At 44.4% G+C, this 24,317-nt stretch overlaps 1 protein-coding gene and 1 long non-coding RNA gene across 2 annotated transcripts; both read right to left on the bottom strand.

The window, feature by feature from the left end:
• Nucleotides 1-4,635: 4,635 nt before the first annotated feature.
• Nucleotides 4,636-5,378, bottom strand: LOC149408750 (uncharacterized). The gene is made up of 3 exons (XR_016305402.1): nt 5,291-5,378; nt 4,887-5,096; nt 4,636-4,792 (listed from the first exon to the last, which is right to left on the bottom strand). It is a non-coding gene; the product is annotated as an uncharacterized LOC149408750 (long non-coding RNA).
• A 6,284-nt stretch (nt 5,379-11,662) lies between these two features.
• On the bottom strand, nt 11,663-24,106 carry LOC149408749 (uncharacterized). Its single transcript, XM_089650472.1, has 4 exons — nt 23,838-24,106; nt 16,786-17,026; nt 15,715-16,735; nt 11,663-15,612 (listed from the first exon to the last, which is right to left on the bottom strand). The coding sequence occupies exons 1-4, from the start codon at nt 24,104-24,106 to the stop codon at nt 11,663-11,665; spliced, it is 5,481 nt and encodes a 1,826-aa protein (XP_089506598.1).
• Nucleotides 24,107-24,317: the final 211 nt, after the last annotated feature.

Genomic DNA, 24,317 nt, shown 5'->3' with positions numbered 1-24,317 from the left:
TACAATTATGTATTTAAACACATATACGTTTTTAACCGAAAATAAAATAATAAATGACTTAAGCGGTGATGTTCAGTAAAATACGGCAAAAGTTTAGACTTACGCGGAAATTTATTCTTGTTGGGAGTTAGGTAAATAATATCATTATAGTTTTAAAACACGGAAACGTGGAAACAAATGTTATTTTTTTATTTTTAATAATAATAATATTTTACAACAAAGTAATATTATGTTACATGACATTATTTAGACAAATAAAATAGTAGATAGGTACCTTATCATAAACATACACAAAATTATTAGTTACTCAATGACACCGACAATCATCAACGTAAAAATTAAGCTCTTCAATATTTTTATGAGGATTGCAACAATAACATTTGGCTGTCATCAGTTGTTTTGTTTTGCTCTATCTAAAATTAATTTTTCACCATTCTTTTTTGTTTTCTGGCAAAAAAAAGTGTTGTGTGTTGTGCCTTGAGGTTTCTTCTCCCTCCTGATCTTCCAGGAGTCACTTTTCGCTGCTGATTTCCAGATATTTATAAACTTTTTTACTTCTGTCATTTTTCATACTATTATTGTAGTTGTTTACTGTTGTGAATAATGGAGGAAGATTTCCCTCCTGGACCCCCTACAAAGCCCCCAGATCCCTCTCCAGACCCCCCAGACGGGGAAAATGTAGAAATTTCTGACAGTGATTCTGTCATTTTGACTTCTACCAAAAAAAGGAAATTTACTCCTTCTTCCCCAATAAAACTTGACTCTCCTTCGACTTCACAGTCCCCACCAGCACTTTCTCAACTTTCTCCAACAAACTTTTATTCTCCTCATTCCCGTGGCCCATTCATAGCATACGCCCAAAAAACTGAGCAAGGAAAAACCATCCACCCTCTTGAATTTGGCAAATTCCTTTAAAATAGCAAGAATCTTTCAATCAAACCTGGAGGTGTAAAAGCCGAGGGTCGCTTCCGAATCTCCGTCGAATTCCTCTCAGGGCCAGCTGCCAACAGTTTCATCAAAAATATCTTCATTTCATCTAATTCAAAGTTCAAGGCATATATCCCTACTTTCAATGTCACTCGCATGGGCCTGGTCAGAGGTATCTCGACCGATCTGTCCATCGAAGAAATTCTGTCTTCACTTTCAACCCCCCAACACATTGGCAATCCCATAAAAGCCAGGAGGCTAAATTACAAGGACTCCTCTGAGGGTATAATTACCTGGGGCCCTAGCATGAACGATCGATAAAGCCCGATATTGACAAAATTCGATAAAATTCGTCATATAAGATCAGTTACCGATAGTTGCGAGCATGGTCAATGGTAGATTGGATATATTCCGACCGACAATTGACAAAATTCATTGTCTATGGTCAGTTGGCGTTATTTGCGAGCACGTTTGTCAAATATTCCAACCGACGATTGACAAAAACCCGCCAAATCTATCGCGGACTCTTGGCTGTCAGTTAAACTTTCGATATAAAAACAACTTTTTAATAATGCCGTTTTTTTTACAAAATTACTGGTATATCAATGAACGGAGGCAGGCTAACGATTCTAAAGAAGCTCGTAAGATTGAAAGACGCCGTTTACACGATCAATTGAATCCGTTTGAACTTGGAGAGACTGAATTCAGACACTTGTTCCGGATATCTCGTATAATGGTTAAAGATCTTATAGATCAACTAACTCCCTTTTTAGTGTCAAAAAGTACAAGCGGACTTCCAATGTACATTAAAGTAAGTGCATTTAATATTATTATGATATCTTTGTAAAAACACAATGTCGATCATTAATAAAAGGATTATAATGTTGACAGGTATTAGCACCAATAAGTTTCTTCGCCACAGGAAGTTACCAACGTGGGGTGGGGCAAGACCATATGCTGGCTATAGGTCAGACAACCGTCAGTAAATGCATCAAAGTGTTTATGAAGGCAGTGTTGGAGCACCTTTATAGAAGGTGGATACATTTTCCAGCAACAAACGAAGCCAGGAAGCAAGTTGAGAGTGCTTTCAGGGACAAATTAAACTTTCCTCATGTTCTGGGCTGCATTGATTGCACCCACATTGCCATTGTGACCCCTTCCAGACATGAAGAGCAGTATAAAAATCATAAAGGATTCTATTCGCTCAATGTTCAAGTGGTAAAATGTTTGTTTTTACAAATAAAACAGTTGGTGTACGGTGTTTTCACATTTTATTGAAGGTTTTACATGTTTGTTATACAGGTATGTGATGCTGAGTTGACAATATTAAGTATTAACACACGCTTCCCGGGTACTGTCCACGATCAATTTGTTTGGAATAGTAGTACAGTAAAAACTGAAATGACCAGACTATGTAATCAGAGAATTGGGACGTATTTCTTGCTAGGTATTATATTTCAACAATCCATAACTTAGTAGTTATATATACCTATTGTAATGGGTGTTTATGTTTCAATTAGGTGACTCCGGGTACACATTGGAACCTTATCTCATGACCCCAATATTTGATGCAGCTGAGGGAAGTGCAGAGTACAAATATACAAAGGCGCACTGTAAGGCGAGATGTTGCATAGAACGTCTATTTGGAGCATGGAAGGCTATATTCCGTTGCCTTAGGAAAGATAGAGTTCTCCATTACGAGCCAGAAGTTGCTGGTCAAATAATCACTACATGTGCTATTTTATACAACATGATGAAGCACTATAAGTCAGTTTCCTTATTTAACTAAATGAAATGCATTTAAAGAAAGTAAGGCAACAATTCAAAATAATAATCGTTTTATTTCAGATTAACAGATGAATTTATTGATAATATCGTGATAGAAGAGATTGAGCTATTAAACCAGGCTGAAGATGTCAGCAGAGTAGTAGCAGCCCGCGGAGTGAGAGATCAAGTCGTTCGGAAGTACTTCTCTAATTAATAAACTCATCTTACCCATCTAATAAAACAAAGTTTAAACATTTCAATCATTTACTATTAAATATAAAAAAAACTTGAAAGAAAGTAAAGCAACAATAAACAAATACAATTTTTGTGTCATTTCTATTTTTAATGTTTGGATGAAGAACTGCCTGTGCCCGCATTGCTGAAGAAGATTCTCACTGACCACTGAACCCGCCAAAAACACATTTAAAATTTTGTGAGACTAATTGTTAATTACCTTACATAATGATATTTTTGTCTAATTTCAAATCTAGCTGCTACATTTAAGACAGATTCTAACATCTTGTTACTATGATAAGATAATATTTCATATTTATGTGATTACATAATTACTATTTTTGCTAAACTGTGTATTTTTTTAATTCCCCATTTTCCTCTTCCCTATCTCCTTCAGCCTCGCAACATACCCCGATTGGGGATACCATGGTCTCACTGGCTCCAGACGGGAGCACATAAAAAAAGTATTTTACTAAAACTGTATGAATATAACATATGTCTATAAATCTACAAAAACCAAAATGGCTTCATACACACAAATACAACATTTATGTAAACATTACAAGTCATTGAACACTATACAAGTACATAACAAATTACATATATGTACTCAAATTCACCAAAGACTGAAAGTGGCTAAAGAAATACAGGCTATGAGGGTGTACACGTATACAATCTCCTTCCCGATAGCTTGAAAACAGTAATAGAATTAATATATTTAAGAAAACCGTTTGATTTTAAAATTAGTGAACAAAATTGAAATGTACTTATATAAAATGTGTACTTAAGTTAATAAAGCGAAATATGTATATTTCTTAACTTAATAAATAAAATAAAAATAAAATAAAACTTATTCTAATGAACAAGTAAAACAGAGATATTGCAACAAATGGCACACATAAAAATTAAATTGAATTTTCCTCGTCTTCAGATTCCAACTGCAATGAATAGTTATGGGAAGTCGATGGTACTGGATCTGTTGGTCTAGAAATAGAAAGAAAAGTGTATTATTAGAGATTTCATTCATTATACTTTCATCGTTCCTCTGCCAGTTCCATGCCTCACTGCTATATATATATATATATATATTAGAGTAGGTACCAGCTTTCCATTGTAGGCTGCTAGCCTCGCTTCATGAACTTTTAATTATCGTGTTTCTCGTGCCTCTCTTGAGACATACTCAATCATTCAAGTGACATCATAATAATATGAAATATGTACTGTAATACCTCAATATCTGTTGTCGGAGTATGTCAACCCTTTCTTCTTGTGCTGCAGTGTACCTCTGAAACGATAGATATTAATTCATTAATTTACCGATGAGACCATTTTTTTACATCGAAGTATTTCCGTTTTACATTGTATATGATGACATTAATTTATGAGACGATGTATGAATGTGAAAGAGGCAAGAAGTGTGTGCCAAGACCGAGTTGATTGGCGGTACATCCTTTATACTGGTACTGCCTACCCCTGCGGGAAACGGCGTGATGGTTAATTAGTAAGTTAATGAGAATAAGAAGGCCGCCGCTGAACTTTGAAAGGTTGCCACTGAACTTTGAAAGGTTGCCACTGAACTCTGAAATTATAAATAACAATTCATAAATTTTACTTAATTTGAAATTACTTGGGAGTGATTCAAAAAGAAATATGTAGGAAATACCTCAAAAACATCTGTAAATCTGTTGGCGACTGTCACAAGCTCTTTAAAGATGTTGTTGCTGGCTTCTTGAGCTTTTGCCATACGACAGCCGACATCTGGCGTAGCAGCTAGCTTCCTCTTCTTGGCTGGGTTGGGTTGACTTCTCAGCCCAGTTTCCATCCCTACACTGGGCTGAGGCGTGAAGAGCTGCTGATCGGAGTACTATAAAACACAAATAATTGGCATTGATGATGAACGATAACTTCCATTTTGACAGCAAATATATATTATATTAACATTCTAAGACATTAGTGACCTCAATATCCAGCACAAGTTGTTCTGGTCCCTCTCCTATGCAGCTTTCGGGAACTCCACTGCCCTCAGAACTGGCTCTGCCAATGATACTAATCACTTTTTGAGTGATGTCACTTAATACCGGTATGGTAACAGTGTTTCCAGTTCTGAGAGCAGCTCGCTTGGCATCGGCGTTTTTTGCCCGCGACTTACACTTTAAATCACGCCATGTCTGAAAAGAACAAAAATAATATCAGCTTAAAAGTGTTTTACGGACTTATATTAAGTGTCTTCATGATCGATGAAAATCAATCTGACTGGCCGTCGACCGTACTTTCTTGCTGAAATTGTAATAAAGCATTCTGAATGTCTACAAGCACATCTTTATTGATAATCCCATATAAACAAGATAAATAAATAACTTACATTGATTCATTTGACTTCGACATCATAATAAGTTGATTTTTGTAGATAATACGTAAAGCCGTTGGTAACCGTTGAAGTTTGACGTTTGACGTTTGAGAAGCGATCCATAGACAACTGCTTCAGTATTGCCAGCGTATATCGATTTCTTATTTATTGCGTTATCAATATTGATATAGTTACCGATAGCTTTTACATGCTAGGGGGTATTGATATAAACTCGTCGGAAGTTACGTCTGTCGATCCGATATTGTAAAGTTATCGAATTTTCTGTGCTTGACCCTGGAAGCCCTCTCAATCTGTTGTTATCACCTTTGAAGGTCAATCTCTTCCCTCCCATATATATTTATTCTTCAACTCATTACCAGTTGAAATGTATACATATCCCACCACTCAATGTTTCAATTGCTGCCGTTTTGGTCATACCAAAGCTGCATGCAGATCTCAACCCAGATGTTTTAAATGTGGAGAAAACCACGCAGCTGACCAATGTCCTTCTTCCTCCTCACCTAAATGTTTTAACTGCTCAGGCTCACATACAGCTGTCAACACATCTTGCCCAGAACAATCTCGCCAAAAAAATATTAAAATTTCTATGGCCTCTCAGAACTTGTCTTTTCTACAGGCTTCTAAACTATTCCCGCCTGTTAAAAAATCATTTGCTGAGGCTTTATCCAGCAACTCCTCATCCAACCCTCTTCCCTCCACTACAACAACTTCTTCTCGTTCAACTAAATTCACATACAAAAACGCTATCTCTAAACTGGCTCCTGGATACGATCAGCAACAACACAACTCACTGCTCTTAAATCCCAATGGTTCACCTCTTTCAAATGCCACAAATGGGTGTGCAAATAATTATAATGCGTCCTCAATGAACTCTCTTAAACTTTCTGAAAAACTCTCCCAAGACAATTCTACATTTATCCAAACTCTTATTATGCTTCTAATTGACCTTATTTCTTCTCAAACTAATCTACCGTCCAACGCTGCTACTATTATTTCCACATTAAAATCATTTATTCAAAATGACTCTTCAGGATGTCAGAATACTTCAGTGGAATAGCCGAAGTGCTATTTCTAACAAATCTGATCTCCTTAACCTATTAAATTCCAACTTTATTTCTTTGGCTGCTATCTCGGAGACTTGGTTTACTCCATCCACCCACTTTAATGTGGGAGGGTATTCCTGTCTCCGCGACGATCGCCCGGAAGGTTCGGGCGGCGGTGCTGCCCTTTTTATTAAAAAATCCATATCATTTTCCCCAATAAATAATATCAAACCCCCCAATGCTGACTTCTAAATGGTTGCAGCTAAAATAAAGGACACATCCTTTATTTCAGTCTATCTTCCCCCAACAGCCCACTTCAATAAACAAACTTGGTTGCAAATTGTAAGTCAACTAAGCCCTCCTTTCTTTATATTAGGCGATTTTAATGCCCATTCCCCCGTCTGGGGTTCTGCTTTCTCCGACCAGTGTGATGGATTTCCTAGATCAGTCCAACCTTTTCCTTTTGAATGACGGATCTCCTACTAGGATCTCACGCCCCAGCACAAACCCCAGTACAGTGGATCTCTCGATATGTTCTACTAGTCTGGCTTCTCTCTCCTCGTGGGTGGTGTCCCCCGACCCTTGCTCCAGTGATCATTTCCCGATCATCATTACTTATCAAACTTCTTTCCAATCGGACAAGTCTCATATTTCGACAAAGATTAAAACGAAACACACCAAATGGGATGAATTTAACTCTCATATGGACAAGTTCCTACTAAATTCACCTGCCACCGATATATTTTCCGTCAAAGATGATTATAATAACTTCAAATCAATGCTCATAACTGCAATAAATAAATCAAATCCTCCCCCTAAAACTAAATCTCTCAAAAAACTCCCTCCAACTCCCTGGTGGGATGAGGAATGTTCCAAAGTAGTAAGAATTCGGAAAGCTAAATCTCTTTCCTATCGTTACAATATGACTATGGAGAACTATCTTATATACAAAAACGCTGAATCCAATGCCAAAAGGGTATTGAGGTCAAAAAAAAGATCCGGTGGTACAACTTCTGCAGTTCAGTATCTCCGAACACTCCAATTTCGGAAGTTTGGTCTATGATCCGAAGATTTCGATCCTCTTTCAGTTCACCATCTCCTCGAGCGTCTCATTCTAAATGGATAGATGAATTCTTGGACAAAATTGCCCCCCCTTCTGTTCCTAACTTAGATGAAATAACGCCCATCTATAATACTCCCATGTCTAATCATTGGCTAGACTCTCCATTCACCTTAATTGAGCTAAAAAATTGTTTATCAACAGTCAAGGACTCATCTCCAGGCAGAGATGGTATACCTTACAGCATAATCAAAAATAGTAATGATAATGTTGTAAACCACTTCTTAAGCATCTTAAATAAAACCTTCCAGACTTGTATAATGCCTGATGACTGGAGTTCTCAAATAATCATCCCTATTTTAAAAACAAACAAATCTCCAAATTTTTGATCCAACTACAGGCCAATCGCTCTTTCATCCACCCTCAGTAAACTTTATGAAAAATTAATTAAAAACCGATTAGAATTTTTTGTCGAGAGTAAACAGCTTCTCTCTCCATCTCAATTTGGATTTAGGAAAAAAAAATCCACTCAGGATAACCTTGCCATCATCAGCACTGATATTAATTTACCAATTTCTAAACAGGAAGTTTGTCTTGCCGTCTTTATAGATATAGAAGGCGCCTCAGGGCCGCCGAGAGGGCACGTTAGCCAAGTCCGAAACTTGGGGCCCGGGCCTAAGGGGGGCCCGGGACGGGGCCCGGATATTTTACTAAAAAATGCCAATGACACTAGGAACGGACATGGGCCGGGCGCCTAGGCCCGCAGTCCCGCACGCTCCGTAGGCCCTGAATTGAACACTTAAAAACTATTCAACCAGGAAACTTTTCAGAACATTTAAATCCACTGCAGTTACTAAATACTCTTTCAAACCAAAAACTGTCAAATCTCTTCCCTAATGTAGTAATTGCCATTCGAATTTTCTGTACTCTGCCTGTAACAGTTGTGGAAGCAGAAAGATCTTTTAGTTTGTTGTCTAGAGTGAAAAACTTTTTGCGTTCCACAATGGGTCAAGAACGTTTAACAAGTTTGGGAATGTTATCTTTAGAAAATGGTCAGGCCAGAAACTTGGATTTTGATGATGTTATAACTAGCTTTGCAAACAAGAAAAGTAGAAAAGCAAAATTTTAGATGACAATTTTTATTTGCCTATGTTATTTTTTTATAGTTTGTGGAGTTTTTACTATAATTTTAAAAATATTCCAATTTAGTATTCCATTACTAACGTATCTGTGTTGTTATAATATATTTTTTTTATTTGAATTTTATTTTAGTAATTTGTACATTTAAGGTTACCGATTTCTAATTAATTATAATATTCATATTGCAGTTAATTAATTATAATATTTCAAATTCACTATATTTTTTCTTGTTTTATGAAGCTCCTACAATACATCTTGAACTTTTCAATTGGTGAGGACTTTAGAGTTTCTGGTAGTGTGTTATATAACTTAATTCCTTTGTACGTACAGCAAACTGTTTTGGGTATTCGTTTTGTCCTTTTTGTTTAATCTTATTTCCTTGCTAGTCCTTGTGTAATGTCTGTGAATGTCCTTAATGTATACAATTTTATTTGAGAAGTATTTTGGTAACATGTTGTTTAATATTTTTTGAATAAATATCAACGTGTTCAAGATCAGTATTTGTTTCACGGTTAACCAATTTAGTTCCTTTAACATTTTAATTATTTTTAAAAATCTATTTCTTTGGAGTTTTATTCTCATTACTCTGTTTTGGAGAATTTGAAACTTTTTCTGTTCTCTTTCTGATCAGTAGTTGAAGTGTGGAGCAATAATAGGCCACTTGCATCATATTTTTTAATTTTTTTTTTCCGGTTAAGGAAAATATTCTAAGACATTCTGTATTATTATTTTTTTAATCGTATTTTTGAAACCCTGGGGATTTTTTGAAAATTTCATAATTTTATAGGTGATAAAAAACAATGATTACATAGCCGAAAATCATTTAAAAAAAAAAGAACGATTTCCACACGAATGACACAGCAGAATAACGAGGCATACCAAAAATATTACATCTCATAAATATTTTTTTCCTTGATCCATCTTATTGATCATAAATCATTATAATGTACAACGTCTATATTAATAAATCCAATGTAATATACTTGTACTTTTAAATTGTAATAATAATAAGAATATTATAAAATTTGATTTTGATAAAATCAGCACCATAACCATTATACCCATTATACCTCTAAAACAAGTACCATAAATGAACAACTCACACAAGTACCGACATCTAAATTGTACGGGGTTCTCTTTACATCTGTCAAAAATTCAAACCAAATGAAAAGTTCGCAGAGAACAAACAATAAATCTAGTGAACGAATTCAAAAATTCGCCTGAAATCAAAGTGATGCCATATAAAAAAATTAAATCAGTGTGGAATTTTACAAAATTAATAGGAACATTTTCAGTAGACGGGACATTTTCATGTAGTGACGACACGAGCCCAAATAATGGATTTATTTATTTAAAAATAAAAATAAATGTACATTTCTACAAAATTTTACTAACATTTTCGTAATCTTAGTAAAAAGATCTATCCACGCGATTTTTTCCAAGTCGTTATGAAATCCATGCAAGTGGCCTATTGAATTGTAAATGGTGATGGCGATTTTTCTGGAAATTTTAGGCTGGATTCTTCCCAAAAAAGATATCTTTTTGCCAATTTTTTTTTGGGTATATTCGGCATGTCTATTGAAGTTTAGTTTGGAATCTAATATAACTCCTAAGTATTTGATTTCAGTAACATTTTCAATAATTTCACCATCAATTTTAATTTTGCTTTCACTGAATGTCTTCTTATTTCCAATCACCATACATTTTGTTTTTAATTTAAGCTTATTTATTTTTAGCCATCTTGATACATCATCTAGTTCATTATTTAAAATATTTATTAGTTCTTTATAGTTATCTCCAATTAAGTATATAAGTGTATCATCGGTGTACGGGACGGCACTGTAGTCGCCGGCCGCACAGACGATATAGCGGGAGTGGCCGGCTGGCCGCTTCGACGCCTTGGAAGGGAAGGTCGGGAAAAAGTAGGGAGAATATTAAAAAAAAATGGAAAAAATGGGGAAAAATATGGGGAAAATGAAAAATGGGGAAAAATGTGGTAAAAAATGGGGAAAAATTACGAAAGGGAAAAATGGGGAAAATGTGGGGGGAAATGGGGAAAAATATAGGGAAAAGGGAGAAATGGGGAAAATGTGGGAGAAAGGTATAAGGCAGGGGGGAGGAAGGTAGGGGGGAACCTGCGCCCTGACTAGGGACGCTTCGACTATTGTAAAAGTTTCTTCTTGATGAACACCAGGGAGCCGGAAGAAAGAAGAAGGCCAGGTTGAAGTGAAGGTCCAGGGCAGAAGAGGCTTGAAGATGGCAGTCAGGGCAGTCCAGGAGAGGTGTTGGTCGTTCGATGGTTGCTGGCTCTCTGCCGAATTGCACAAGTTGTCCGCCTTTTAAAGGACCAACGGGCCTAGCTCTCCCTTTGTTAGCGACAAATTCCGAGAATTATTCTTGGGTTCCCGGAATTTGTCACAGGAGAGAGCGCCGTTGTTGCGTAACTTGGAAGGGGACGATTTTGACTAGGTCCCTGACTGTTCTTCAACCCACTTTGCCCGGCTCATTTTTATTCAGATACATTTTGTGAGTTTGCACATATTACAGAGAGAAAATATATTTTACAAGGCAGCTTTGCACAATATTTAATTTGTGCAAATTTACATATTAAAGAGAGAAAATAGCTTTGCACAATATTCAATTTTGTGCAAACGGCAAGTTTTGTAAAGGAAACTGCGTTTGCACAATTTCAAATTTCATGCAAATTTAAATATTAAAGGGAGTTGGTATCTAAAAGGGAAGATTTGCACAATATTCAATTTTGTGCAAACGGCAAGTTTTGTAAAGGAAACTGCGTTTGCACAATTTAAAATTTCATGCAAATCTTCCATGTTTTGTACAAATTTATTATGATAGGTATTTTAATTTATAAGAGGGTGTTGGGGGGTCAAGCCTTTGTTTTTTGTCTATAATGATGACTGCTTGACCCCGTGGTTTTATTTATTAATCAACAGATAAGATTACAGATTTTATAGAGAGAATTTTGTTGCATAAATTCGAATATGCGCAGAGGTGAGTTTGTAAAGGAACTGCCTCTGCGTAAATTCAGATTTATGCAAATTAATCTAAGTCGGTGGAGGTACGTCCGGTACAATTCTCCCCCCGGTGCAGTCACGGCTGCGCCTAGCGGTCCGGACGTGCAGGTCGGCGGCGTCCTCGACGTCCGGTTCCCCTTGGCCGCTGGGGGTTGGGGCTCCCATGCGGCATCCGTGGTCCGGGTGCTGTAGAGGGCGGCGCTGGTGCTGGTGCCGGTGCGGGCGCTGGTGTTGGTGCGGGGAGGATGAGGGCGAGTTTTACAGCAGGGCGGGTGTACGTCCCTGTGGCTGTTTGGACCCGGGCTGTCCTCACTTGGCCGTCGGCAGCTGGGATGGCCTCAACGATACGTCCGCGCGGCCAGCTGTTGCGTGGCAGCGCGGGGTCTAAGATGACCACCAAGTCACCAGCTTTGAGGGGGTCAGTCGGGTGGTGCCACTTCTGTCGGGCGCCCAGGGTGGGGAGGTACTCACGGAGCCACCGCCTCCAGAACATATCGGCGAGCTGTTGGCTGATACGCCACTGGCGACGGAGACATACCTCCTCCTCCTTGCTGTCGTAGAGTGACAGATGTGGGCGGTTCCCGGCAGACCCCATGAGGAAATGATTCGGGGTGAGGGGCTCTTCGTCCCGCGGGTCGACAGAGACATGAGTTAGTGGCCGATTGTTGACCACAAACTCAGCCTCTGCCAATGCTGTGCGCAGGGTTTCCTCCCTTGGCGCCCTCTCCTTTAAGGTGGCGCTCAGGGCTCGTTTTACCGAGCGCACCAACCTTTCCCAGGCTCCCCCCATGTGGGGACTTAGGGGGGTGATGAAGCGCCACTCGATGCCCTTGGTAGCCATGGCGTCCGTCATCCTGTCATCTTGCTGCAGGGCTGCCGTGGCATCTCGAATTTCCGCGTCCGCACCACGGAAGTTTGTCCCGTTGTCTGAGTACAACACCTTGGGCTGACCTCTTCGGGCGGTCATCCGTTGTAGGGCCATAATGGCCGAGTCAGCAGACAGCGAGACCGCTAGCTCCAGATGGATGGCGCGGGTGGAGAGGCAGGTAAATAGGGCTCCATAGCGCTTCTCCCGATGTCTGCCGACGGTGACCTCCATTGGCCCGAAGTAGTCCAGTCCGCAGTGTGTAAAGGGGCGGACGTGGTGAGCCAGGCGGGTCGGCGGGAGAACCCCCATCAGTGGAGGAGAGGGCTTGCTCCGTCGTAAGCGGCAGGTGGGGCATTCATGGCTGATTTTCCTGCTGATGGTACGGAGGCGCAGGATGAAAAAGCTGCACCGGATCTCGGCCACAGTTTTCTCCGTGCTTGGATGGTCCGCCTTTTCATGGTAGTGGCGGATCAGCAGTCGGGCGTATGGATCGGAGCCATCCAAGATCACGGGGGTCTTCGCCACGCTCGTGCTTCCAGTGAGCTCCCTCAGCCGTGAGCCCATCCGCAAAACGTCATCAGGTCCGAGGAAGGGGGCCAAACTGACGAGACGACTGGCGGCAGGTAGCGCCTGGCTGCGACGGATGGTGTGCAGGTCAGTGGAGAAGGCGTCTTCTTGGGACCTTCTCACCCATCTGCGCTCAGCCTCCGTCAGCTCGTCTGCTCGTAAGGAGCCTTCAGGGGGTCGGCTTGGGCCCGTCCGACAGCGCCTGATGAAGCGTAGCACCCACGCTGTAGCCCGGATCAGCCGGTGCCATGACGAGAACCTCTCGACCAGAGGTAGGGCCTCTCCGGCTGTGGTGATGTGCCCGACGTAGTGTCGGGGCCGGGTCTCGAGGGTCTGGTCGTCTGGCTTTGTGAGGGTGCGCTCCTTTGGCCAGTCGCTCTCCGGTGTGGTGAGGAAGGCGGGGCCGTTGAACCATCTTCCTTGGAGTGACAGGTCGGGCAGCTCCAAGTCCCGTGTGCCGATGTCGGCCGGGTTCTGCTTGGTGGGAACCCACCTCCAATTGGCTATGGAGGTGAGTTCATCTATTTCGCCCAACCTGTTGGACACGAACGCAGAGTACGTGCGCGGATCGGTGCGTAACCAGCACAGCACTGTGGTCGAGTCCGTCCAGAAGATGGTTGAAGCTATCCTCGCTTGGCTCTCCAACCGGATGGTTCTGGCCAATCTGGCCGCCATGAGTGCGGACTGCAGCTCAAGGCGGGGTATGGATAGCGGCTTGAGAGGTGCCACCTTACATTTGCTGGCGATGAAGGTGGCTTTTAGGGTGCCCTGCACTTCCTCCACGAAGTAGGCGACGGCACAGCAAGCTTGCTCCGAGGCGTCGCAGAAGAGGTGCAGGGTCACGCTGCTTGACCTCTGTCGGAGCGACCGTCGTGGGATGGAGACGCTGCTTTCCTGGAGCAGGCTCATCCAGTCCCTCCAGCGTTCAGCGTGCTCCGAGGTGATGTGGTCGTCCCATCCAACGCTCGAACGCCACACGGCTTGCAGTAGGATCTTCGACCGTATGGTGAGGCAGGAGACGAAGCCCACCGGGTCGAAGATCTTCATCACGATGGAGAGGAGCTGCCGCTTTGTAGGCCGTGTGGCTTCCTCTAGACTGGCCGCTTCCAGGAAAGTGTAGATGAAGCGGTCGGTAGATGGGTCCCACACCAGTCCCAGGACCCTCTCGGTCTCGCTGCTCCCGCTGCTGATAGCTACCGTGGAGGTGGCGCGGTCTTCAGGGGGCACATCGGCGATGGCGTCCAGGCTGTTTGAGGCCCAGTTCGTAAGGTGGAACCCTCCCTTTGCAAGGAGGGCCCTTACGTCTCGGACTAGGGCAGCAGCTTCGTCAGGGTTGTCCACTGCGTCCAGGTAATCGTCCATGTAAAACCGTGAACGAATGGCTGCTGCGGCGGCCGGGTACTGGTGCTCGTACTGACCGGCCACCCTGTTCCGCACGTACTGGGCACTGCTGGGTGAGCAGGTAGCCCCAAACATCATGGACGCCAGCTGGTAGGTGTCCGGCTGTTGCCGGTCTGGCGACCTCCATAGGTAAAGTTGGGACGACTGGTCCTCTTTCCTGATTTGGATCCTCAGGAACATCTCCTGGATGTCGGCGGCGATGGCTATACCGCCTTCCCGGAATCGGAGGATGTTCCCCAGGAGAGAGGACAGCAGGTCAGGGCCAGTGAGCAGTTGGTCGTTAAGTGACGTCCCTCGGCATCGGCTGGCGGCGTCGAACACAACCCTTATTTTCCCTGGCTTGTTCGGGTTGGTGACGGCGAAGTGGGGAAGGTACCACTTCCGTGGGGCAGGGAGCGACGCCTCATTGGGGGAGAGGCGTCTGGCGTAGCCTTTGGCGACAAGCTGCGTCATTTTGTCGCTGTACGCCGCTGCCAGGGTTGCGTCCGCTGCGAGCTTCTTCTCGAGGGACTGGAGCCGCTTCAGCGCACACTGCCGGTTGTCGGGTAGTGTGGCGTCAGGGTGTCTCCACAGGAGGCCAGTTTCCCACCGCCCAGAAGGTAGGGGGCGGGTGGTTTCTGCCATTAATGCCATGGCCTTTGTGTCCATGGCATTGACTCTCGCCGCAGACGTGACGCCGAGGGAGTCGACGGCAAAGTTGGATGTTACCAACTCCCTCAGGCGGGCATCTGCAGCGGTCTCCGACTGGAGGGCCAGTGTGGTAGCTGGCCCGTCATTGCTGAGGCTCGAGCCTCCGTGGGCGATCCACCCCAAAGCGGTCCGTGACACTATTCGAGTAGTGCTATTCTCACGGACCTCTCTTGACACGATAAGGTGGGCATTATCCTGCCCGATCAAGAGTTTTGGGGTGACGCGTCTTCCAGGAACGCGCTGCTCCGGCAGGCTCAGGTCAGCTACTGTGTGGGCGGTGATGGTGAAGGTGGATTCCAATCCAGCGCCCCGGATCGTCAGTTTCACGCGTTGGGAGCGGGCGTCGGAGGTACACATCCCCTTCGCCCCGTGCAGCCGCAGACTGTGGACTGGGCCGCGTGCGCCGATCTGCGTTGCGGTGTCAGCGTCGATGAGGGTGATGGTGGATCCCTCATCCAGAAGAGCGAACGTTGACACTTCCCCGTCCGTGGGGCCCCGCAACACAACCGGCACTATTTTTAACAGCACGCGGCTGTCCACTGTCTGGCGTCAAAGGTTCACCTCCGCGACCGTCTCCCGGTGGAGCAGCCGATGATGCGGGTAGCGACACTCACCCACACCACACCACACTGTCTCCTTGCAGTCCCTGGAGTGGTGCGCCTCCAAGCACTTGCGGCACAGATTGTTAGTGCGGACTGTCTCCCACCGGAGGGAGAGCGGTTTTGCAATAAACTCGCGGCACTCCCGAGTTCTGTGTGGCTCACCGCACTGAGCGCACGCACTTTTCACTTTGTTTTTGTTTATTGTTCTCACTACGGGTGGTGGTGGGCGGTTGGCCTTCCCCTCTGGCGGTGTGGCCACAGCGTTGGCCAGCACGTGCTCCCGGCGCCCTTTGCCGGATCTCAAGGGATCCACCATCCCGCTGACCGGGATCACGCCGGCGACGCCCCTCAGAAATGCTGCCAACTGGAGGATGGTGGACTGGGTTGTTTGCCCCAGCATCCGCAGCTCCAGCAGCCAGGCCATCCTCAATGTGCATGGCATCTTGGCAGTGATGTCGGCCAGCAGGGCGGGGTTGGTGAGGTAGCCTCCCGTCCTCAAGTCCCGCAGGGAAGCCACCAGGTTCTGGATTGTCCCGGAGAAGTCAGCAATCTCCTCCAAGGTGGCTTCGGCAGACAGGAAGGGCAGCTTCCTCACCTTGTCCAGCATAAGGTTCGCTATCGAACCCGATCCGCCGTACCGCTCCTCCAGGGTCGAAATGATTTCGGGCACGCGGTCCGGGTTCAGTAGGAGCGAGTATACGTTTTCCCTCGCCTTCCCCTTAAGCGCACGCTGCAATCGTATGAGATTCTCGCTCAGCGTGAGCTTGCAGGTCGAGGTGGATTGCTCGTACTGCGCAATCCAGGCCGGCCATTCGAGGGGGTCGCCCGAGAATATGGGGAGGTCCTTGGCGGTGGACTGCCGGGCAATGAGGGCGGTCATCCGAAGGTCCTCCTCTACTGAGGGACGCGGGCTGTCCTGGGCGCGCGTGGAGCGGATGGCGTCAGCCAGCAGGGTGCTCAGCTGTGCCAGGAACGGGTCGGCGCCTTGTCGGACCCACTCGCTGGTGTGATGGGCAGTCTCATCGGCTGTCGGCTGCGGGGGAAACAGCGGCGAGAAGCTCTGAGATGAGGCGCCAGGGTAACCGGCAGGAGGTGCGCCCGGGTGCTCGCCAGGGTAGGCACCAGGATGCGCTGCAGCGGGCGCAGCAGGGGGCCCGCCCCCAGGGTAGGCGCCAGGATGCGCAGCAGCGGGCGCAGCAGGGGGCCCGCCAGGGTGCACGGCAGGGTAGGCGGCGGGATGAGCACCAGGGGGCGCGCCAGGGTGCTCGCCAGGGCAGGCACCAGGATGTGCAGCAGCGGGCGCAGCAGGGGGTCCGCCAGGGCGCTCAGCAGGGTAGGCAGCGGGATGCGCACCAGGGGGCGCGCCGGGGTGCTCGCCAGGGCAGGCGCCAGGATGCGCAGCAGCGGGCGCAGCAGGGGGCCCGCCAGGGTAGGCGGCAGGGTGCGCACCAGGGGCCGCACCAGGGTAGGCGGCAGGGTGCGCACCAGGGGCTGCGCCAGGGTGCTCGCCAGGGCAGGCGCCAGGATGCGCAGCAGCGGGCGCAGCAGGGGGCCCGCCAGGGTAGGCGGCAGGGTGCGCACCAGGGGGCGCACCAGGGTAGGCGGCAGGATGCGCACCAGGGGCCGCACCAGGGTAGGCGGCAGGGTGCGCACCAGGGGCCGCACCAGGGTAGGCGGCAGGGTGCGCACCAGGGGCCGCACCAGGGTAGGCGGCAGGATGTGCACCAGGGGCCGCACCAGGGTAGGCGGCAGGGTGCGCACCAGGGGCCGCACCAGGGTAGGCGGCAGGGTGCGCACCAGGGGCCGCACCAGGGTAGGCGGCAGGGTGCGCACCAGGGTAGGCGGCAGGATGCGTACCAGGGGCCGCACCAGGGTAGGCGGCAGGGTGCGCACCAGGGGCCGCACCAGGGTAGGCGGCAGGATGCGTACCAGGGGCCGCACCAGGGTAGGCGGCAGGGTGCGCACCAGGGGCCGCACCAGGGTAGGCGGCAGGATGCGCACCAGGGGCCGCACCAGGGTAGGCGCCCAGGTGGGTGCCAGGGGGGTCCGCCCCTGGCAGGTACTGCGTCGCGGTGGGGAGGGCTGCGAGCAGCAGAGCGAGCTGCCTGCTCATTGTCCGGTTCGCCTTCCGGAGCTGCCTGACCGTGTCCTCTGTTGTGATTGAATCCTCCTCTGCATCGGAGGACGGTGCGCTGTCAGGTGTGATGTTTGGATACTCACATAAAATAAACGAGACAAACATACTCCAAAAATTTTTTTGTTTAGAATATGAGAAGATTTATGGACAGACAGGCCTGGAGTAAACAGATTCCCACGGGAAAGGAGAGACCGGAGCGACAGTCGAGTTTGGAACTTGGGTGGATTGACAGCCCCGAGAAAGGGATACAAATCAGAAGTGTTGTTTGAAATTGCAGTTAATTATTGAATTCAAATGGTATTAGAGAATATTGCGGAATATTGAATTAAAGTGAAAGATTATTGATCCGGTGTTTGTGTGAAGTGAAAGTGATTCGACTCAGTGGGAAAACAATTAATAATAATGACAATAATAATAATTGGATAATTTGTAGAGCGCCGTTTTGTAAAAACCCACCTCAGGGGCGCCAGGTGTTGTGCAATCGCGATTGTGTTATAAAGTTGTGTTGATTTGAACGTGATTTCGTATACAGTTCGAACTAGATTGCTTGTCTTAAAAACATGAAAATAATAAAAATATTGATTGCGTTTTAAAATAGAGTGAATGTACTTAAAGGCAGGAAGTGTTTAATCGGGCTAAGTTATTGATTTGGCGAGATGGCATTCTATCCACGGAGACCGAAAACCAGAGAATCAAATAGATTATTAACTGTGGGTTCGAATCCTAACAGATTAGGGAGGTACAAGTTTATTTACAGGAATATTTAATCACCCTTTTATAAGCGTAGGGAGGAGGTCGAAAATTAAAGTGATTTAGCTATATAGTGTAACCAGGTAAGTTTCACACGAGGATTTGGAGGTGACTAACAGGGTGAGTTTTTTTATATTATTTATTAAATTTCAGAGGACCCTTTTAATAATAATAGGATACGACCGAGGTACAGGAATCGAGTTTGCAACGCCTGCAACCCAAATAATCTTCCCATAGAAAGGGATACGCTAGACGCATTGTCAATCAGCTGTGAGCGAGAGACGAGTCAACGACCTTTTCATATATAGGCCGAGAGGCGCGGAGTACAGTCAGTCAAAGGGGAAGTTTTGCTAGCGTATGCCGTCCCAAATTGAAAGCGTTCGGATGCAACCAGACGGAACAAAATGAAAACTTTTCTTCTGTTATTTGACTTTTCTAATTTAATACTTTTCATCTATTGTTTGACTTTCTAAGTTACGAATTGGGATGCACGAAAACAAATCTAAAGACGAAAGAGGGAGATGGTAATCTCCGAAATAAAACTACCAACCGAACAACTTTTCTCAACAGGTATCTTTCGAGAGGTAGGCAGCCTCTTTAAATTAAATGCAAAACATCAAACCAATTATCCGTTTATACCTTACCTGAGAGGATAGGTATTCAGTAGAAGTTACCCATACCTAATACACGAGGATGCTAGTAACCTCATAAAATAAATACTGGAACCAAATATTAAAATACAGACAGTCCTCATCCTAAATTTGGCATATCGAGTAGACCTTACATATATCTCACATGATAATTGGCTGAATGGGTAGGCACACAACCTATCGTTAATAAGCAGGCAGAATGTCGACAAGATCGTCGTGTGTTATATGTGTATTGACCTAGAAAGGGATGTAAATCCCCGACGGCGTGGGAGTTACAACGTTTTCTGGAGGTGGCACGTAACTTAGGACCTTGCGTGTCACATTTTCGCGACTAGATTCGTGATAAAGGGATGTTATGGTTTTCCCCTTCTACACTCAGTAAAGTAGTTTATCCTGGAGGTGTTTGAGATTGGGGCAATTCTGAAATTGGTGAAGAGACCTGGTTTTCTTTATTCTGGCGTGAAGGTTGCCGATTTGGAACAAGGGGAGACCCGGCCGGTTGTGATATCCAGACACGCAGATATCGATTGCCTTGTTCGAATTATCATCCATCAGTTTTGTTTGGTAAGCGGAGGAGCCAGTCTTAACTTGAAAAAAATTCATTTCCTTTCCTCTCCTTCCCCTCCCAAAATATATACATGGATGGCGCCGACAACTAACACCATGAATTTATCGTATGTATATCACATATATAAAATCTAACACTTTATTATATTCACATTACCCTACGATAGGTAGAATCGAGTAGCTAGGGGGGGGTGAGCAGGCGACTTAGAAGATAAGGTTTATAAAATGGTTTTGAAAAACAGCGGTAATGGATTCAACTCACTCTATCTCAAAAGAACCAAGGGATACCACACAAAACATAAATAACTAGGTTTCTAAACCGAGAAACAAAAACCCAACACAACGTTCGGTGAAGCCTTTTTATACTGAACCGTCACGTGAAATGAGTACGTTCAAGGTCGTACGTCACGTAGACAAACTAGGATGTACACACTTGAAGGGGTGTGTAATAAAGAAAAGACGGCAGGGAGGACCTTCCTACCCCGGATATATATATAACCAAAGCCTTATGGAAAAGTTACCTACGGGACTTAAGGAAAATGTATCGTAGAAAGAAGAGAAGGAAAAGTTTGAAGTAGAAAGGGCAGATCATTACATCTGGTGCCGTGACCAGGAGAGATAGATATACAAGCTGGTTTGAATTCATTACTGTTGTTGAAAAAAAAAAATGGATTTCATAAACCTTATTAATTCACATTAACAGCAAAATAAATGGTACCTATCGTCAAAAATGATAACAGAGACATCGTACTTCAAAGTCAAAATAGAATAAACAGACAGACCCGGAAAACATTGAATTCATTGTGACGACAAAAAACATCTAAAATGTTCATAAACAACGAAGCCAAAGGATAAACAAACATCGAAATCGGATTAATTATAACACAAGAATAAGATAGCTGGGACAAATCTAAAATAAACATTGCATCGGATATCGTGAAGTATATGGCATATTTTATACCGTTGATATTAGAATAACTGTAAACAATTATTGTTTATTCCAGATCTAAAAGGCAGAGAATGTTTAAGTCATAAATAACACAGACGGACAAAAAACCATCGGATCACAGCCGAGGACACAAAATAAATCAACATGAAAATAAATAACACTCGAACATAATACAAATAACGCATTGAGATGAAAAAAACACAAAGTTAAGTCAAGTACTGTTATGTAATAAACAAAACTCGGAGTTTAAAATTCTAAAATAAACAAGTGTGACATGACATATTGAATTTCTACCCATAGCGACACGAAACACTTGAAAAAGCTGAGGGCGGAAAAAAAACTCACCAGTAGAACAAGCCGATAATCACGGAAACCAAAAAATAAACAGATGGTAGGTTGCGAAGAAAAAACCGAAGAACAGGGGCGCTCAACATTTTGGAAGAATTAAAATAAAATTTAAAATAAAAATAAAAAATAAATACAGAGGTATTCGAGAAACGTAAATTACCTATAGTTATTTCTAATCCCATCGACTAACACGAGGAAGCGAGATTACCCGCTGGGCTTAGAACTAAAGGGAGGCTGTGATGTTTGGATACTCACATAAAATAAACGAGACAAACATACTCCAAAAATTTTTTTGTTTAGAATATGAGAAGATTTATGGACAGACAGGCCTGGAGTAAACAGATTCCCACGGGAAAGGAGAGACCGGAGCGACAGTCGAGTTTGGAACTTGGGTGGATTGACAGCCCCGAGAAAGGGATACAAATCAGAAGTGTTGTTTGAAATTGCAGTTAATTATTGAATTCAAATGGTATTAGAGAATATTGCGGAATATTGAATTAAAGTGAAAGATTATTGATCCGGTGTTTGTGTGAAGTGAAAGTGATTCGACTCAGTGGGAAAACAATTAATAATAATGACAATAATAATAATTGGATAATTTGTAGAGCGCCGTTTTGTAAAAACCCACCTCAGGGGCGCCAGGTGTTGTGCAATCGCGATTGTGTTATAAAGTTGTGTTGATTTGAACGTGATTTCGTATACAGTTCGAACTAGATTGCTTGTCTTAAAAACATGAAAATAATAAAAATATTGATTGCGTTTTAAAATAGAGTGAATGTACTTAAAGGCAGGAAGTGTTTAATCGGGCTAAGTTATTGATTTGGCGAGATGGCATTCTATCCACGGAGACCGAAAACCAGAGAATCAAATAGATTATTAACTGTGGGTTCGAATCCTAACAGATTAGGGAGGTACAAGTTTATTTACAGGAATATTTAATCACCCTTTTATAAGCGTAGGGAGGAGGTCGAAAATTAAAGTGATTTAGCTATATAGTGTAACCAGGTAAGTTTCACACGAGGATTTGGAGGTGACTAACAGGGTGAGTTTTTTTATATTATTTATTAAATTTCAGAGGACCCTTTTAATAATAATAGGATACGACCGAGGTACAGGAATCGAGTTTGCAACGCCTGCAACCCAAATAATCTTCCCATAGAAAGGGATACGCTAGACGCATTGTCAATCAGCTGTGAGCGAGAGACGAGTCAACGACCTTTTCATATATAGGCCGAGAGGCGCGGAGTACAGTCAGTCAAAGGGGAAGTTTTGCTAGCGTATGCCGTCCCAAATTGAAAGCGTTCGGATGCAACCAGACGGAACAAAATGAAAACTTTTCTTCTGTTATTTGACTTTTCTAATTTAATACTTTTCATCTATTGTTTGACTTTCTAAGTTACGAATTGGGATGCACGAAAACAAATCTAAAGACGAAAGAGGGAGATGGTAATCTCCGAAATAAAACTACCAACCGAACAACTTTTCTCAACAGGTATCTTTCGAGAGGTAGGCAGCCTCTTTAAATTAAATGCAAAACATCAAACCAATTATCCGTTTATACCTTACCTGAGAGGATAGGTATTCAGTAGAAGTTACCCATACCTAATACACGAGGATGCTAGTAACCTCATAAAATAAATACTGGAACCAAATATTAAAATACAGACAGTCCTCATCCTAAATTTGGCATATCGAGTAGACCTTACATATATCTCACATGATAATTGGCTGAATGGGTAGGCACACAACCTATCGTTAATAAGCAGGCAGAATGTCGACAAGATCGTCGTGTGTTATATGTGTATTGACCTAGAAAGGGATGTAAATCCCCGACGGCGTGGGAGTTACAACGTTTTCTGGAGGTGGCACGTAACTTAGGACCTTGCGTGTCACATTTTCGCGACTAGATTCGTGATAAAGGGATGTTATGGTTTTCCCCTTCTACACTCAGTAAAGTAGTTTATCCTGGAGGTGTTTGAGATTGGGGCAATTCTGAAATTGGTGAAGAGACCTGGTTTTCTTTATTCTGGCGTGAAGGTTGCCGATTTGGAACAAGGGGAGACCCGGCCGGTTGTGATATCCAGACACGCAGATATCGATTGCCTTGTTCGAATTATCATCCATCAGTTTTGTTTGGTAAGCGGAGGAGCCAGTCTTAACTTGAAAAAAATTCATTTCCTTTCCTCTCCTTCCCCTCCCAAAATATATACATGGATGGCGCCGACAACTAACACCATGAATTTATCGTATGTATATCACATATATAAAATCTAACACTTTATTATATTCACATTACCCTACGATAGGTAGAATCGAGTAGCTAGGGGGGGGTGAGCAGGCGACTTAGAAGATAAGGTTTATAAAATGGTTTTGAAAAACAGCGGTAATGGATTCAACTCACTCTATCTCAAAAGAACCAAGGGATACCACACAAAACATAAATAACTAGGTTTCTAAACCGAGAAACAAAAACCCAACACAACGTTCGGTGAAGCCTTTTTATACTGAACCGTCACGTGAAATGAGTACGTTCAAGGTCGTACGTCACGTAGACAAACTAGGATGTACACACTTGAAGGGGTGTGTAATAAAGAAAAGACGGCAGGGAGGACCTTCCTACCCCGGATATATATATAACCAAAGCCGTATGGAAAAGTTACCTACGGGACTTAAGGAAAATGTATCGTAGAAAGAAGAGAAGGAAAAGTTTGAAGTAGAAAGGGCAGATCATTACACAGGGCCGGCAAAGTGAGTGTCAGCAGGGCTGGCAGCGCGTGGGGCGGCAGGTCCGGCAGGGTCAGGGCCGGCAGGGCCGGCAGGGTGAGGGCCGGCAGGGTGAGGGCCGGCAGGGTGAGGGCCGGCAGGGTGAGGGCCGGCAGGGTGAGGGCCGGCAGGGTGAGGGCCGGCAGGGCCGGCGGGGTGAGGGCCTGTCACCAGCTCCACGTCGGGTTGTGAATCTGGGGTGGAGGCTGAAGCCTCGCGGCCACTCCGCAGGGACGGCATCTTGGGACGTCACTGGAAGGCGTGAAGGAGTGAAGGCGTGAAGAGGCGATCGCGGCTCGAAGGACCATGTACGGGACGGCACTGTAGTCGCCGGCCGCACAGACGATATAGCGGGAGTGGCCGGCTGGCCGCTTCGACGCCTTGGAAGGGAAGGTCGGGAAAAAGTAGGGAGAATATTAAAAAAAAATGGAAAAAATGGGGAAAAATATGG

Source organism: Hesperophylax consimilis, unplaced genomic scaffold (genome assembly GCF_061612785.1).
Source record: "Hesperophylax consimilis isolate HC1 unplaced genomic scaffold, BYU_Hcon_1.0 scaffold_102, whole genome shotgun sequence".
Taxonomy (NCBI): Eukaryota; Metazoa; Arthropoda; class Insecta; order Trichoptera; family Limnephilidae; genus Hesperophylax; species Hesperophylax consimilis.
This window is presented reverse-complemented; position numbering and strand designations above follow the sequence as displayed.